Source organism: Dunckerocampus dactyliophorus, chromosome 18, assembly GCF_027744805.1.
Source record: "Dunckerocampus dactyliophorus isolate RoL2022-P2 chromosome 18, RoL_Ddac_1.1, whole genome shotgun sequence".
Lineage (NCBI taxonomy): Eukaryota > Metazoa > Chordata > Actinopteri > Syngnathiformes > Syngnathidae > Dunckerocampus > Dunckerocampus dactyliophorus.
The window spans coordinates 5877007-5895991 of NC_072836.1; the positions used below are offsets into that span (position 1 = coordinate 5877007).

General features: G+C 41.9%; 1 protein-coding gene across 2 annotated transcripts; it reads left to right on the plus strand.

Moving 5' to 3' along the window:
- The first annotated feature begins 1196 nt into the window (after positions 1-1196).
- Positions 1197-18717, plus strand: cavin1a (caveolae associated protein 1a). Of its 2 annotated transcripts, XM_054759555.1 has the most exons (3): positions 1197-1349; positions 1444-1981; positions 16644-18717. In XM_054759555.1, exons 2-3 carry the CDS (start codon positions 1481-1483, stop codon positions 17382-17384), a joined length of 1242 nt encoding a protein of 413 aa, XP_054615530.1. In that variant the 5' UTR covers positions 1197-1349; positions 1444-1480; the 3' UTR covers positions 17385-18717. The 2 variants fall into 2 exon arrangements, with proteins under 2 accessions (XP_054615530.1, XP_054615529.1); XM_054759554.1 differs by having other exon boundaries at positions 1222-1981.
- The last annotated feature ends 268 nt before the right edge of the window (positions 18718-18985 follow it).

Here is an 18985-nt window from a genome sequence, read left to right on the forward strand (position 1 = left end):
CCTAATAGTTGTTTTATTTTTGAAAGGTTACACCGGAAACGCACAATGGCCTCCGTCTCAAGATGTATGTTACAAAAACAGACCACATGGGGGCAGTAATGACTTTTGGTAAACATTGCATTAGTTCTGATGTGTTGGCTGTACTGTAATGTAATGCCAAACGCTAACATCAACACTACCGTTTAGCGGTATTTATTATAGGAAAAAGGTAACAAAATGAGTATGGATGGCTGCGAATTTTTCTTTCTGTGGAAATATTTTTAAATACATTGCCGTTTTAAAACACAGTGAGTTGGCTCTCTTCTGGATCTAAAAGGTGAGTGTCACATGAAAAAACAGGACAGAAATAAAATCAACAAGTCTGTTTTTTGTTAAATTTGGTTTGAAGACAATATAGCATACGTTTAACCTTGTTTTATATATATATATATATATATATATATATATATATATATATATATATATATATATATATATATATATATACATATATACATATATATACATGTATATATATATATAGAGAGAGAGAGAGAGATTTGTTGATTAAAGCTGACATCCATCATGGACAACACCTCTCACCCGCTACATGACACTGTGGGTTCCCTTAGCAGCTCCTTCAGCAGCAGACTGTTAAACCATGGTGTAAGAAGGAGAGGTTCCGCAGGTCCTTCACACCGACCGCTTTCAGGCTCTACAACACCTGCACCACTTGAACCATGTGTCACTATGTATTCTTTACTTGCGTATCTTGCTTGCTGCTGTAACAAGTGAATTTCCCTGCTGTGGGATAAATAAAGTACAATACAAATACAAATACAAAATACAATACAAAATACAAATAAAGTTGTCAATGGGCCTTGGCAGCGCTTCAAATTTGCTTACTGTCATCTAGTGGTAACAGCTAAGAACTGCAGCATGAAATGACCTAAGGGCCTCTGTGATCTGTAACGTGAAAATCAATTATCGTAATTTAAAAGATTGGATATTACTAATTCAGTTTTATATTAAGGAAAAATATAAATATTGTTATTATTACTTTAATTAAACAGTTTTTTCATTTCTAAAAAATGTTCTATCCCGCCTCTGACTTCACTCAAACAGCAGTGTATCATGTCGTCGTTTGTCACTTGCTGATATGCTGCCCATGTGCCAGGGGTGTGGAGGACAGAATGGGGTGGAGTCCCGGCAGCAAGGTGGAGCCAGGAGGGGTTCGTCGGGAAAAGTCTGACTCGGTGGTTTCACATGGAGCGGAGGCATTTGAGTGCCTGAGCTGTGAGAGGCCCAACTCCCCTTGGCTGGCTGGCTGGCATCCCAAAGCAGAGGCACAGAGGGTTTAGTGTGAGAGGGTACGAGGAAGAAGACCAGAAACGTTTAGAGAAGCAAGAGGGTATCCGAGGCGCTCCTGTTGGTCATTTTTAAGGAGTTTATTTTTATCTGCAGAGGGAGTGCAAGCGGTTTGTGTTTGGAGCTGACAACCATGGCGGATACAGCGGTCCAGAAAGAGCACGGTGCTCTGGCAGAGGTCTCCTATGATGATGACGAGGTCGCCCTCGTGGGTGCCGCCACAGAGCCGGCGGTGGACGGCGGTAAACCCATCGAGGAAGTGGACCCGGTGCTGGCCGTCGGCTCTGGAGAGAAGAGCGAAGCCCAGGTGAACGGCGTCATGGTCCTGTCCCTGCTCGACAAGATCATCGGTGTGGTGGACCAGATCCAGCAGACCCAGAACGGGCTGGAGGCTCGGCAGGAGGCCATGGAGAAGTCGGTGTCCACCATCCAGGGCGAGCTGACCAAGCTGTCCAAGAGCCACCTGGGGACGGGCACCACCGTCAGCAAGATGCTGGACAAGGTCCGCAAAGTCAGCGTCAACGTCAAGACAGTGCGGAGCAACTTGGAGAAGCAGGCGGGCCAGATCAAGAAGCTGGAGAGCAACGAGGGCGAGCTACTCAAGAGGCGCAACTTCAAAGTCCTCATCTTCCAGGTGTACTAGATCATAGATGTCCAGGTCTTGCAAGTATTGCTGCTTCCGCAGTCCAAAATGGCCAAAGCAGCAATACCCTGCTTCCTTGTGTTCTGTGTAAAAGGCACAGGCGGAAAAATGCTGTCGCTACCCATATGGCTCTGGTGTGGCGGCTATTTTGCAGGGTCTCAGGGGGAGTCCTGAGACCTCTGTTACAGCTCGGATACTACCCTGAAGGCCAAAAATTGCCTTGTGGCCTTTATTCTACCATTCAGTTGCAGTGTTGTTTATACAGCACAGAAACACATGAAAAAGGCGGAAAAATTGTGGCTTTTTACAGGTAATATGAAAGGGGCTACAATGCCAGCCTTGTCATTGACAGGCGATGAGCGCTACACCGCCTCTTCCTCAATTCTCTGGCTTCCACACGAGCGATATAGAAAATGACGAGAAAAAAATACTGTAAGTACAGTATCGTGTACTATTTTCCCCTCGTGGTCACTTGTTGTGAGGCAGAATCATGGGGCACATTTAAAAAAAGCCCAATTGATTCATTTGCATAGGGGTCCAGTCATGCTAACTATAGTGTCTTTTGCAGGGAGGAGTTGCATAACACTAAACAAGCAACTGCCAACCGAGTGGATTAATGTAGATTGATGTCATAATTCAACTGTTCACTTATGTTCAACTCAATTTTACAGTAAATTTAAGTTGTTTTTTTTAAAGAAGTATTTCCCATACATTGGAAACCACTGTTCACCAAACACCACCAGAACCTGTAACAAGCTCAAGCTATGGTAAGCTACTAGTGATAAAAAGATCTAAAAATAATAATATGCAGGTGCTCGGGAGTTGCAGAAGAGATGGTCAGAGGCAATTCACTTCGCTTAAAGGAAGTTGCGCCTTAGCAGTAGCCAGAATAGAGCCCACAGTGAGCATGGGAGCAATTTAACAGTCTGACTCACACTGTCATAAAGGAAAAATAACAAAAAAACAATATCGGCCTACATCTCAAATGTACGATACTGGCTCTCCGAAATTGCCACTCCAATGCGAGCAGTCGATTCCAGACTCCGGCCCACCGCGGCTGTCCAGCAGTGACCGGATAGAGCTCATGTGATCACAGCAACAGTGTTTGCTAGCGTGATAACAAAGTAGCAAGTAGCAGGAGTAATGTCAGCCGTGTGGCAGTTAAAAGACGTTGCAGCTTAGTGCAAAACTTGTCATGCGCAAACTTCTTGTGGTGGCACAGAACTGGGGAAGTTTAACACGAATGAAGCAGCATCACACGGGAAACTCAAACTCATGTCGGTGGTCAGTAATGTCAGGTTTAAACATCGTTGTTGTTTATTGGTCCCTGCAGGTTGTCCCTACAGAAACACAACTTTGTATTCGATATACGATTTGGTGATGTTAGAGAACATCCCTGTTTATCTCCAATCCTGCAAACAGCAAGCTGTTTCTTTAGAATGTTGTTTGGTGTCGAGTGAAGATTTCTTCCGGCCACTCCCATTGCGCTGGACTTCCATTATGATTACGCAGTGAAACGCTATAAATATGATGGGTGTAAATAAAAATATTAGGCTCGTAAACGCTGGCATGGGAGATAGAACCCACCGCTCCACCCCGCCTCTGAGCATAGTTGGCAGGCTGTTGCGGCACAAGATGAAGATGTACAGTAGTTAGCGTGCTAAAGGTCTCCCTGCACGGCCGACGGGAAGGCTATTTGTACCTGTCAGCAGTGGAATTATTTTGGAAACAAAAGTCATAAAATAAAGGCCACATTGTGAGCTAACGTTCGAGAGAGGGTGACGGCCGAGCTGCGGAGCGATGGAGCTACCGTTGTGAACTTGACACCCACCCTGCGCCGCTCTGTTTTTAGCAGGAGACGTTCTCACGTCCGGCTGCTGGAGGTTTAGCTTGCAGCAACAGCGCTTGTTTTTCCTCACACCACTGACCAAATTGCTAATTGCAGCTCTTAGCCTTAACCTCAAATCTCAGGTGCCATGACTTATTGTGCTGTATGAATGGCAACAGGTGGATACACAGGTTGATCATGTATCTTCTACCATTTCATCGTTCTGCCTGTCACTATAGGTCACTGGTATCCATAGATACATTACTTGCAGTAAATAAATCAGCACATTTGGACCAATTAAGTGAAATTTGATCATTTCCGCGGCGCAGAGGTTGGGAATGACTGCTGTGTACACCTCCACGTAACCAGGAGAGCGTCAGCTAAAGGTTAAATTCAACCAAATTTAGAGAAACAGAAAACAATTCAAGCTACACGCACTCAAACAGTCCGAGACCAGCATATGTTGTGAATCATTTCATAAAACAAAACACGAATGCGACAAAGTAAGACTAACACTTAGCCCTTCCAACAATACAAGAAGCTTCATTTATTCGTATCCAGTAGTAAAGATATTTACAGCACATCCCCACTATTTGGAATTGTGATTTGCGAAAAACCGTGACTAATGGACGCACCCTAAAAATGCAGTTTTTTGGTACTCTAAACGCTATAATATGCCTCCCACATTTTAAATTCAAAAACAATTACAGACATACAGGATACAGTAAATGTGCAGTTTTACAACATCACGTTTTGGCAAAGCATCTTCTTGCAGGAAAATGTTGAGTGAATTGACTTGTGAGACAGCGCCCTCTGCTGAATTTGGAGCTGCCGCGCCGTATTTCCTGTGCAGATAGCGCCATCAAACTGCGTTCTGTTTAAAGGAAAAACTACAGTTTTTACTTCCACCAAGCACAGCGCAAGGTTATGTTTTTGCCGGCGTTCATCTGTTTGTTTGTGTTGAAAATAACTTGAAAAGCTGAGAATGGATTTGGATGAAATTTTCAGGAATTTTCGGAAATGGGATATGGAAAACCTGATCAGATTTTGGGGGCGATCCGGATCAGCGTCTGGATCCGGGAATGTTTTCAAGGATTCTTTAACATTGCGAAATGGGACCATTTTCGGCATTTGTGCATATAACTTCACCAAAAATGGTCAGAGCGCTTCGGAAAAAAACAACAGGACAAGTTTCCAACAGGTTCTACAAAATATCAAAGACTGATACATGTCTTTCTCCTTTCTGTGCGTTCTAAATATATAAAAACAACTAAAAAGAGGCAGCTCATAATGAGACACACCTATTCCGCCCACGATTAAAACACCTCCAAAACCCTCCAACAAGGTTTCATGGGTTTATTTCCCTGCTGTAACCATGTAGTAACAGGCACATTCATGAAAACGTGTAACACTTACCGTACTTTGGTCCTTTTAAGCAATACCGAAACTCCCTTCCTGGGCACATTGATTTCACATAGCAACATACAAAGGAACGCTGCACCTAGTGTTAACTCTTCCAAACTCAAAAACAAAAGCACAGCAGCAGTGGTCGCAGCTAAAATATGTAGCGTTACCTTTCAGTAGTGGCCTGACACATGGTGAGCGCGGCGCTGACGCGCTATGAACGAGTGTTTGGAGAAGCTAGTAGCTAGCCAGTGTGGTGTGGTGAGGTGTCACTACTCCAGTAAAGTAGTTCTTCGGCATGACAATGTTAATAATAATAACAACAATGTCGCTGTAGCTTGGCTAATATGCACGTCACATGATGTAATTGGAGCGTTTTTTGGAGGTTTTTTCCAGAAGGCATTATAGTGAATTCTTGTGAATTCTTAGCTATCTCTTTTTATCTGTTTTTATGTCTTTAGAACACACAGAAAAGAGAAAGACATACGTGTTCATGTCTCACGTAAGGATTGTAGATCAAAATTCCCAAAAAGTGCATTTTTTCTTAAAGTTACTCTAAAGAAAGGAATCATTTACAACTTAAAGCAGAGAAAAGAAATCCGTGAATATGCGCCAGGGCGAATGCTGACTCGAATAGATCACATTTCACATTTACAGTAACGAGCAAAGTCTTGGGAAAAAAAATGCTATCTATTTTAGATATGTCGTTTTCTAGCAAGCCTCAAGAGTCGAAGGGGTTAAGAGAGATTTCACTTTGGTGCATGTCAGTGAGTGAGAGGATCTGGTTTGGTATGCTGAAAGGTTTTCACGTCCCCTGCATAGGAATTTTGCAGCAGGAGCGGATTACACTATTGGCATCTGTCAGACATGCAAGCGCAGATATTTGGGCTTAATAAATTACGCCGAGCAGGTGTTTCTGATGCTGTGTGATCGTCTGCATCAGGCGGGCATACAGTCAAATTTCCACAGGGGCTATTTTCTTTGTTGTTTATTAAGAAAATAAATCCAATCTAGTGTATATGCTAAGCTGTTAAATGTACCGAAACAAAAAAACAGTCTGCATATTTTAGAAGCGATCAAGCAAAACATGTTTATATTAGTGTGATATCGTTTCAGTTTGTTCTTGAAAGCTTTTTTTTGTTCTCTTTCGTAATGTTCTGGTGCGGACCACAACTAATATTTGTAGAATGTTCCATGGGCCGTAAAAAAAAGGAGCTGCAGACCACACATGGCCACCGGGCCGCACTTAAGACACCCCTGGTCTACATGGTTGTGGTGATCTTATGGGAATTCATCAGGAAATAAAATAAAAAAATAAGCACTTTATTAAATTACTACACACATTTTTGTATTGTATTGGCCTTTTGTTGTGGCCAGCCTAAGACACAGCTGTGCAATAGTGATGTTGTCTTTATCAGCATCTTGATATGTCTTATCTGTGAAGTGGATCTCGGCAAAGGAGAAGTTCTCACCTCTGGATGTTTGTGTGACTCTTTTCCCCAAAATTTTTTGGGGGGCACAAAATTGCGAGGGCAGTAGTACCGTCAGGAGTCTTCCAATTTAGGTAAAAAAAAAAGCAAAACTTATGTATTATCATCTCACTTTCCACAGTAGAATTTATTCTTTTATTAAGGCTAGCAACATTGTGTCGACTAGCCATGTTGTACTGAGTAACCAGGACAGAGACGTGCATGTGCGGCTATCCCACTTGAAGTTTCACTAGGGGTTATTACTAGGGGTGTCATGACGTTTGTGTCTACGAAACGAGACAAGATTTTACCATTACCTTTAAGAAAAGCACACTGAAAAAATATTAAAAATATATGACAATATATTGCAATCTACTAATTGAATTCCTACTATGTTACACTCTTCTGCGCTGTGTATGTATGCTAGAGGCCCCGCCTCCACCCACTGAGACAAAGAGACTGTATGACTGACAAAAGGGCTCACTCCATTCTCGTGCCGTTGTTCTATGGAACAAACACACCAAGGTGCTAAAAGAAATGCACAGAGTGAACCCTCTTTCTGCTTGTTTGGAGGTGGGAGACGAGGAAAACAGACCTACTTCATTGTACAATTTGTGCAGTTATATCCTGTTCTATTGACATTTCAACTTTTTCTCTTTTTTTCCCTTTTTTTTTTCTTTAATTGAAATGTAGAATGGCGCCCTGGCCGCAATTTGGACACCCCCTTGTGTTAGTGATTCCACAGTAAAGATTTCACATAACTGTACTTTTGTCGGACTGCCACAGACACATTTGGACTGCCACTGATGATTTAGCGCTACTTTTTTTAATTTACGCGCTCGCTCATGAACCCATTATAATGGGACTGTCTGTGTAGCCTGCCATTACAACGCTGTACAGTAGATGATATCGTGACTCTGCTTCTTTTGGCCAATGAGAAGTCTGAAAAAGGTACTTACCTGCAACAAAGCGCATGCTCGTTTTTTTTTTTTTTTTTTTGCACAAAATCCGTCTAAATTCCTGTGAGCACAGACTTACTAGTTTCCATGCAAGTCCGGCAAAGTTAGCTAGAATCTTTATCTGTGTTGTGTCATTTAAGGAATGGATCAAACGGACTAAAAGCATTTTTATGAATCGACATTATCATTGTTAGAACCAGGGTCACGTTTTCCGAGCAGCTGTACAACGAGGTAGGCGCTATCATGCTGCCCATCGGTATTCTGCACCCTCCCTCTGCGTTCTATTTATTGCCACGGCCTCGTTGTTTTTCATTCAATAGGCCGGCAACATATTGGCACGGTTGCAACTCTCCACTGACTCCCAGTGGACTTTTACCACTTTCCTCTTTGTGCGCGTTAATGTGCTACAGCGGGACCAGTTTAGACTCAGAATCAGGTTAAGGATGAGATAAGGGTTAGGCATGCAGAGGTTGCGGCGGCACTGAATGTCAATGGAATATATGCAGGCTTGTTTAAAGTGTGTGTGGTCATTAGCCTTGCTTACCACTGATGGACCTTACAGCCTAGTTTGATAATGCAGCGTTAACTACAGGTGTCGTGTTTTTATCCGAAATTAACTCCGTCTCTATGCACTGACATTAGCTACATACCTTAGGATGATTTTATAATTACACTCGCTGTCATGTGAGCTGGCAAGAGCGGCGAGGTAAAATATACAGTATGTCCCAGCTTGCTGTTCATACCCCAATCCAATAGGGGGCAAGCTACTTTCGCTTAAGGATTCAATTACAATTAATTACAGTGCAGCAAAGATTGATGCCAGGTGAAGCTGCGTTCTTTCAAATGGCCAGCAGGGGCATGGTGTCGATGGTCCAGTCACCTTACCGGATGGTGTTTGAGGCAACAACGCCGTACATCCTGCCTGATAAAGTTACTTTGATGAGGATGCCTGTGCTCTATTTGACTCTGCGTGTCATAGCATCGGTTTTAATGGTGCGGATGGATCCGGTTCGTGATGTCTTGTGTCGGAGCGTGCGGACTGGAATCTGGGTGTGTTCAGTTGCAGCTGATGCCGCCCTGTGCTCCACTCTCGAGACATGTCTCACTTGACACTTTTTTGTGCCAAACTCGTCGACCTCTCGGGGGATCGCGGCCAACTAGTCTCGCTCGGCGCTACATTTTAGCTGTCAACCCCGCCGGTGGCGTGCAGCAATCAGTTCCACTTTGTTACTGCTGCAGTCGTTATGTGGCACTTAGCTAAGCCCCCCCCCATTCAGAGCAGACAACTGTGGACTTCATAAACAAACTGACAAGCGATGCTAAGTTGGCGTTGTGATTCATGTCGCTGGCATCTACCCGCTCCCCTCCCTTCGTTTCAGGTTTTCCCCCTTCCAGTCCGTCTTGCACCGGCTCGGACCTTTAACCCAGAATCCCATGGAGGTCCTATGTGGCGTCTTACTTGCAACACCACTCGCACCCTATATTGCCGTCTTCAAGTTCAGCGTGCCTCACTTTAGACTTTAGAGGCAGTGGAACGATGGCTGACAGGCTCCATATTTCACTTTAGCATGTCAGCAAGCACAGCCGGTCCCTTCAGAAGCCTGGTGGTACAGCTAAATAAGCTATCTACAAATGCCTTTGATGTTACTAGTTTTTGATCCTTTTCTTTCCCTATTAGAAAATTGATAACCTGGTACAAGTTAAACACAGGAGGTGAACAAACTCTCAGTAATTGTTGAGGCATGGAGAAGGGGTAGGATTAAATCAGCTCTGCTTCTTTCTACTCCTTTTCGGACTCATTGAACTGTGCAAGTGTACACATGTGATGTACTAAATCAACCCACGATGCCTGCGTCTCAGCTTTGTGTTATCAGAGACAAAGTGTATTATTAGTGTGAACTTTTTCTCCTTACGTCACACTTTTTTTTTCAAAATAGTTCAGCTTTCTTCTTGTACATTTTTTTCTCGCAATATCATGACTTTATTTTCATAATATTTAGACTTTATTATGGTTTTCCAAACTTAATTTTCCAAAAATGCTGACTTTTTCTTTATTTTGTTGTTTCTCATTATACAATTTTTTCCTATAATTTTTTTCTCTTAATATTATGACTTTACTCTTTTAATATTTTGTCCTTATTCTTGCACAATTATTCCTTATTTCTCCATTTTTGCTGTTTAAGTTTTTATGTTGGGCTGAGGGCCAATAAAAATACAGCTGCCAGCTCTAAATGGCCACCCCTGTACTAAACCATTACCATTACTGGGTGTCCCTTTTCTCTGACTGTTTTCATTTGTTAGTGCATTTATTAGTAAAACTTGTAGAGGAGCAGAGCATGGGCCAAGGAAGGGCCTGTAAAAATGTGTGGTGCTTCAGGATTTCTTTAGCTTAATAATAATAATAATAATAATAATAATAATAATAATAATAATAATAATAATAATATTTATTCATATTTTAAATATATTTTTTAGTAAATAATGCATGTGGATGCAGGATTTAAAAAAATATATATTTATATTACAGTATTTTCAAATTATTACATTTAATAAATAATTCATTTTTAAATATAATTAATAATAATCAAATTTATAACAATATTTAAATAATATTTTACATTTTACTGTCTTTCTTAGTAAATAATTTGTGATTGTTGAAGACAAAATTCAGGCAGATGCCAGGAAACGTGCTGATGCTATACGAGGGAGTGAGTACTTGGTCCACCACTAGCGTTGCTGTTTTAACAACATTTTTTCACAGCAGTCACGCTAACAAAGTGAATAGTAGGACATGAATCCTTCCATCCTCCATGAACCAGGAAGTAGCAGCCCGCTAAAGAATGAAACACTTTTTTTTAAAGCTTTGATAATAGTCTGGCGACGTAATAAGCGACATTTTAACATTTTTTTTTTATATTTAACTTAATTTAATAGTTGGCAGTAAACTGAATGTCACATTATGATGAGAATTTAGCCGACTAGTCTAAAAAAAACATCTTAACTCTTACATAATGTTACAAAAGACTGGAATTGTTCCGAGACTTCCAGCTGTGGAAACTCTGAGGTGAGTCGTAGGTGCTTCTGACTAAACCGTCTGTGTGTCTGTCAGCATAAATGACAGCATCAAAGCGTGAGTGAAGGAGCTCATTGGGTCATAAGTTCCACCTCAGTTCTCGCAGAGCTGTGAGCGCAGACGTTACATTTTCCACCTCAGAGAATGCGGAAGGGCTTCCCCGCTCTTGAGATCACAAAGAACCACGGAACTCCCCCGGCTATGGAAGAAGTGGAAGAATTATAACATGACCGTGTTGGTTCTGTGGAATAGTCAGGCCTCTGTTTGGTGCCTGCGGGGTTTCCATAACTCACAGCAGCCCTCCTTGAATGGCTTCACAACTGAATTGTGTGCTCAGTTGTTGCAGCTTTATTTGGAGATGGTGTGTGGCCGTCACGATTAATCACCGTGGCGTATTGAGGTTGCTTATTTTAGGGATCATTGCATGCGGACTTCCAGCCTCCGCTCCGTGCCGCTCTCATGCGGCCCGTCGTCTGATATCACTCATTGTGAAAGCGGGATGCATAGCTGCAAGGAGCAGACGAGATCCGACAGCTGATCTCTCTCTCCCGTCTTGCGTGCCACCATGAAGGCGCAGTCGTCTCGCTTCCTGAAAAGGAACAACAGACATGTTGGTGCAGACTGATCAGCAATGTAAATGCAGCAATATGTGATTGTATCAAAAAGCTAGTTTTTTCATACCTGACAGTTTTATACAGATTTATAAATCAGCTGACATGACACGTCACAGGAACATCACGTGACCACTCTGAGGAAGATTGCAAGCGGGCAGTCGAAACTGTCAGGTACGAAAAAACTAGCTACCGTAACTCTGGTCTGTAAAAAGAACTGTTGAGAACATTGCCCTGTTTCCCTATGATTTCATGTAGCATTACCCCAGGATGCAGGGACACGATGGAAGACTGGCTCAATACAGTCTTTCATTATTGAAAGATGAGCTGACACAGAGCGGCACGACACACAAAAAGGCAGCTAAGGCAAACACAACATAAAACGCACCATGAAAGGTGAATAATACCAGGAAATAGGAAAACAGAGATGCAACAGAATGCATAGGACACAGTAAACCAAAGTCCAAGGAAAACTACTGCACCGGCCACCTAGCAGAAGCCCCAGCTGGACAAAATAAATCTCGGGTGTGCTCCCCAGCTCACTCTAAACAGCGTAAAGGTTCCAAACAGTAGTGTACACAAAAATGTACGTATTTGGACACAACCGCCCAAAACCCGCCCAGAAAATATTAACGCCAGGACAGGACGCATGAAATAATCAAAGAACCAATGGAAGACGCACAGGGAGTCGACCAGTTTGATTTGCAGATGACATTATTCTGAAGTATGAGCTACAGTAGTACCTCGCATAACGTAAACCTCCTTTTACGTAAATTCCACTGAAAGTTCTATGAACGTAAACTACTATGTTTATGCTAACGTTTTGTTATATTTACCCACCATATTTGGTGGACTTTGAATATTTTGAAGGGCCAATGGGGTGAGTTTGGGAAGATCTTGGAACGGATTAGGCTATTTACATGTATTTTACGCTTCGTATAACGTAAAAACCCTATAACGTAAGTGTTCTCGGAATGGGTTATTTACGTTGTAGGGGCGTCTACTCTATTTGCTTTGTTTAATGTCATGTTAAAATTTCATTTTATTTGTAAAATGTGTCACCGACCCATTAAAAACAGGCTGCAGGTCTGCACGCCCCCTGTCCTACATCAATGGCTGAATTACTGCATAAACCCGACTATATGGAGGTTTCTCAGCAAAAAAAGACGGGTCGTCTTATATTCAGCATCTCATGATTTATACATGCCAACAAACAGGTATCGCTAACAACTAATTTCAAAATAATGGTGTTCAATGAAGCAGAGTTGTCTTATATTCGAGTCATTGCGTTATTCGGCAGTTTATTTTTAACTCGTGCAAATTGCACCCCCAAAAAAGACATTTTACTGTACTTCTGTGTGCTCTCCGTAGGCTGCAGCTCCGGCAACAAACAAGAAGCGTATGGTTGGCATGGAGATACACATATGGTCAAATTTACAATGTGCACGCAGTCATTTTGCTTTCATATATTGTCTAATTGACTGGTGCTGGATGTCAGCATTTGAAAAAAACAGATAAGCAATGGTTCTATTGTATTATGGGATGGAAAGAGGGATGGTGAAAGACGGATATCAGCGGCTTTAGTCAGAGAGGAGTGTTTGCTCCGTTCTCCCTGGCAACAGTCGATTAAACCCGGTGTGAGAAGACTCTGATGACATTTAATATGTCATGCAGGACTTTTTGATGTCGTTATTGCCCATAGTTACAGTATTTTCTCAGAATTTAGTTTGTTTTTCTGCCTTTTTTGTAAATGCACTCCCTCACAAAAATAACTGACTCAGCTGTTGTTGTGTCCAAACACACACACACACACACAGACGCACACACACGACCAACATTTCCATTTAGGTATGATTCACTGCACTTCACTGCACAGGAAACTTCAGCAACACACCCTCGTCATTCAGTTTCAACTATCCCTTGAACACAAAAATTGAAAACCTGTCCTCTACTAACAAATAAAACCTCAAAAAGCCAATTTCTGAAGAAATCGCATGCGAATGCTTAATAATAGAGGAAGCACAGCTGAAATGTTGTACAGAAAATGTGGGTTATGGGGAAATGTGGGAACTTTAGGAATGGGGAAATTAAAATTGGGAGCTGAATGTTTTGATGCTGCAATGGTTTGAATGGGTTGGAAATTGTGGATCTTGAAAATTATATTCTCCGTTCATTTCCATTCATTTATATTCTCCATAAATTTGGGCCTGGAATATTTGGAATTCTGTGAAAAGATGGAATGTGTGAGGGTTGAAAAGAAATAGCCTGAATGAGGCGAATGATATACGGAATGTTCAATTGGTTTGAATCAGTTGCAGTGGTATGCAATTTTGCGTGCCAATGAGTAATGGCTTCACATGACTGGGTTAACTTTTCCCCCACCTCTTGGCGCAAGTTGGGGGGAATTCTCAAGTAGTTTTTGTAGCCTCTTGAGTCTTCCTTGTGAATTTCTGTTAATAAGTGATCATATAGGCCGCACGGTGGTCTAGTGGTTAGCATGCTGGCCAACACAGTAACAGCCTGGAGATCGGGAAGACCTGGGTTCGATACTACCCTGGGCATTTCTGAGTGAGTTTGCATGTTCTCCCCGTATTTGTATGGGTTTTCTCCGGGTACTCCGGTTTCCTCCCACATCCAAAAACATGCATGTTAGGTTAATTGGTGACTCTAAAATTGTCCATAGGTATGAATGTGAGTGTGAATGGTTGTTTGTCTATATGTGCCCTGCAATTGGCTGGCGACCAGTCCAGGGTGTACCCCGCCTGTCGCCCGAAGTCAGCTGGGATAGGCTCCAGTATGCCCCCGCGACCCTAAAGAGGAGAAGCGGTATAGAAAATGGATGGATGGAAGTGATCATATACACAAAGTCTTCCGGTCAGCAATTCCCTCTCTCACACTGTCCGTGCCTCCTTTTTTATAGTTCATGCCTTCTTCCTGCTCTTTCTGCGTTCTCTTTCTACAGCCGCGAGATAATATAGACTTACCTTTCTTTTCTGCAATGAGAGCTTCTTCTCTGGAGTTCAACATCTTGTCGTTCCCTTGCAAACAGAGGAATTAATGAAGCTAGGGCTGATGCCTGCTGTTGCGTGGCGTCACGTCAAATTTACTTAAGATTTGTCAGATCAAAACACAAGTACTGCAGTACCTCAGGTTGTCAGTAGATGGTGCTATGAATACAAGCTGACGTTTTGTAACGTCTTCAGGCCAGCATTCAGTCCTGCATCTTAATACAGTACAGTAAAGGCAAAATATCACAGTGTCTTGGGTCAATGCATTTGTACTTGTACAAACCAAACCATGATACTGCTCTTGCATTGTTACATCATGGATGGTTATGAGTCCACGCTGCTGTGTGTGCTACTATTTTCCCATTATTTGAGGTGTTAGGTAAGTGACAAAGTGGTTGTTTTGTTTTGCGAGGGAGCACAGTGGTTCATTCAAGCAAAGCCAGGAGCTGTCACTGGTCGGTTCTGAGGATCTTTTCTCTCATTACGTGCTCCAATCGCCTGATGACATCATCACTTCGCTCGATACGTATCTAAAAAGAGTCGCCCATTTTTTTGTCTGATTAAGAAGTTTCGCCGTCGTGGCGTCATCTGGTCGCCCTTCTACAAACTACACCAGCTGCACCAGGCGAGGTGTGGAGCTGGTTGCCATGGCGACACGGCCCTGTGTTTACCCGTCGTCATGCATGCAGTGGAGGGGGAGGCTGTCCATGTGGGGCTCAACACCGGCTTGGCGGGTAGCCAGAGAACGAAGGATGGAATCCAGAGAGAGGAAAAGGCCAGCCCAGAATAAACCTGTGCAGACAGAAGCGCCCGGAACACTCCACTGCACCACAGGGCCAGAAAGAGCGGGAATGTCCATTTTTAATTCTTGGAAACGTACCTCTCCTTTCATCTGTCAGGTGTCTTGACATCGTCAAGTTCAAGCGATATTTAAGATTTAAAGTTGGTTTGTTTTATGACAGAGCACACTGAGAGTTTAGTTGGAATTAAAAATAGCTTTTGTCTGTGCTAGCGCTGTCCGATGTGCATTCCATTAACTTGATGTTTCAGAACAGGTGAATTCTCTTCACTTCTTCTGCAAAATACATTGAATGAAATATCTGTTTTTGCAAATGATTTGTTGTATTATCTTATCTTATAATTTTATATTTATGTGTTTGTCATTCATATGAAGTTTTGTTTAGGTTGGGTTTTTTTAAGTCTCAGCTTTACCTTTACAGTTGCACTTGAAATGATGCATTGCAAAATACATTTTTTTTTTCAAAGTTTATAAACTTTGCATTTTGTAATGAACCAACAAACAAAAACTATTAAATTTAATCTATTTTTCATTATTTAAATGATCAAATATTAAATAAATGATAAATAGCACAACACGTCTGATGCTATAAACTATCACTTTCTTTTTTATAATTGGCCATGTATTGAAAGTTTCTACATACTGAAAATAAATGTAATTTACAATGGAAATGTAATCACATCAAGTGCAATTGTATAGTTGTATATATTTATTAATGTATTAATTTTTTGTATTGATTTATTTTATATGTCATTTTAAAATGTTTTGTTCTTATTTATTCATAGCATAAATCTTAACTTCTGTATACTTTTACATATGAATTAACCAATATTTATTTTGTGTGTATTTGTTTTTTGTTGTTAAATTTATTTGTAATAGTATAATCTTTAATTACGTCACTGGGCGACGTTTACTTACATTTTTTTTACCCCTTCTATTGTATTGTATGTATAGACATATTTGTCAAATACGTCAAAAATGAGTATTATTCTTGACATGATACATGATACCTCAATAAAAAATATGAGTCTGTGTTAATTTAGCTTTAAAATGAAAGTTAAACCTTTATCCTTTAACATTTATTGTGTGTGTGTGTGTGTGATTGCCAAACAGCAGGAAATGTGCATGCGGTTGTTTCGTTCTGACTAAGAGGATGCAAAAAAAAAATGCAGTCTTTTCCTTTAAGCTTAGTAGCTTTACTGAAATTTTCTTGATGTGGTATTTGATAAATGCAACCACATCAACCGCAAGTCCTTGAAAAAATGAGGGCTTTATGACGATGTACGTCCACGTGGCCACTAGATGGCACTGTGCCGTTTGCTTGGATGAAGTGAGAATTATAATTTCATTCCCCACCCAAAGGCCAATCATTCTCCCCTGTTGATAATGAAATGAAATTAATTACAAAGTGCATTTTTTGAATCGCTGCAAATGTCAAAATGGAAATGTCACTCTTTTCAATCGTGCACCTCTTAATTAATTTCTGTCCTATTTGTCTTCAGGACCAAGTGAAGGCCCCAAAGCCGTCCAAGACGGGCGAGACGGTCGCCGAAGACGGAACAGTGGAGGGCCTCCAGCAGATACCCGAGGAGGGTGGCGAGGGAGAGGCCCAGCCCACCACCCTCAACTCGGACGAGGAGGTGGAGATCGAGGAAATTGTGGAGGAGTCCCGAACCAAGCGCCTGCAGCGCTCCACCAAGAGGCAAGTGGCCAGTATAAAGAAGGCCTTCTCCAAGGAGGAGATGGAGAAGACCAAGCTGAAGACCAAGGAGAACCTGGAGAAGACCAAGCAGAGAACCCGCGAGAATCTGGAGAAGACCAGGCAGAGAACCCGCGACAACCTGGAGAAAACCAAGCACAGCCTGGAGAAGAAGATCGGCAAGCTGGGCTCCCGCATGACCCCCAACATGGAGCGCCGGGTCAAGATGAAGAGCTCCAAGGAGAAGGTAAAGAAGTCCCTCACGCCCGACCACACCGTCTACGCCCGCTCCAAGACCAGCGTCTACCGCGTGCCGCCCTTCACCTTCCACGTCAAGAAGATCCGAGAGGGCGAGGCGGAGGAGGTGGTGACGGAGAGCACCGAGATGGCGGAAGTGACCGAGGCGGAGGGCGAGGAGAACGGGCTTGGCATGCACGTGGAGGTGGAGGAAGGGGAGCTGGTGAGGGTGGACAGCCCGGGGATGGAGGACCCTCAGTTGGTCATGGTGGAGGCAGACCACCTAGAGAAGACCCAGCGTGACTAAGAGATCCCTGAGGACACATCAGTAATCACAAGGACTTCATGCAAATGTTTCACATCTCTTCTATTATTTTCTATCCCAAAGCTTTTCATACTTCTTCTTGCGTTAAGCAATGCTTTGAAAACGAATAGGCTGCACCTTCACACCTGACAAGTTACGCTAGCTGCACACCTTTGCATGAATGGAGTGCCGATTAGAAGAAAAAAGGTATAAGTTGTCTTTGCTGTTAAGATGTGATGTATAGTAATATATATAAATATATATATATACTGTATATTCGCCATGTTTGTATGACTTGCACACACGTTGCTAAAAGGGGAACAGGAAGTTGTCAGAAAGAAGAAGAATGCAGGGTTTGACGTATGCCGGCACAGATCCGCCAGTCCTTATTGAAAAGTCTACCAAATTTCGCCAGTGATGTCATCTACGATAATCTCAAATCCTGTTTTTTTTTAAGGGTATATGTTGGTCAAAAGTGGGCAAGTTTAGTGAGAACCAAAAAATATATATTTATTTTGGAATTCTACCCATCCCTCTGCTAGATATCAACATGTAATCGTCATCCTAAAGGCAGATTTGTCCTCCTCACAAAGGGCAAATTTGTGTACATCTAAATTGAAGACAAAATGTCAAAGTGTAATAAAATGCACCTTGGCTACACAGTAATTGCATTGAATTGTGCATTAAAAAAATCTACTGTGGCTGAGAGTGAGGTTGCCATAATTGGATTGCAATTATTGTTATTTGCAATCTTTGTCATCCGCTTTTCCACACACACTGAGTGTACACAAAGCTCCCATTTTCTTTGCCTGGAGACTGTGCGTGTGTGTGTGCCTGTGTGTGTGTGCAAGGGAGAGAGGGAGAGACCTTGATGTGGTGCAGTCTAGCACAAGCCCACTTGTGTAGGCCAAACTAATAATCAATGAGCTGCAGAATTCAATTAAGGAGAGTGCACCAAGCAGAGTGGAGAACAGAACAGCAAGAACACTGGATAAAAGAAGCGTATGCATGTGTGTGTGTGTGTGTGTTTATGTGTGTGGCTGGAATGATGCGCCATATAGGACACCGTACAGGTACTGCTATTTAATTGTACCATTTAGCACAAATACCAGAAAAAGAGCGCATAAAGCATTAAGAGGCACAAGGCTTTACATTATGCATTATTAATATCATACTTTTCTGAAGCGTATCTTTATTTGTAAAATATGATAACATACACTGTTATTAAAAAAAATAAGTTTATACAGCAATTGTGTTTGCTATGGCCTATAAATATTGTGTTTAAAGAGAAGTCAAACGACTGCAAAAAGACATTTGAATAATAATAATGGCTTTTCTTGTTTGTTCTATGCTTTTTTTTTGCCAAATATAAATAAAAGCTGATTGGTTAATTTAGATTTGGGACTGGTAGTCGTTATTTGGTTGATTAAATGCACGGATGTTATATATATATGATCGTATTATTTTCTATGCCATCATATATATAATGTAAAGTTGCGTATTGAAATATAATAAGAAAAAAATGTATTTTATTTATTTCCACCTGTGCTGAATAATGGAGGTCAGAAACGCACAGCAATGGCGTTGATGATGACGTCACCACT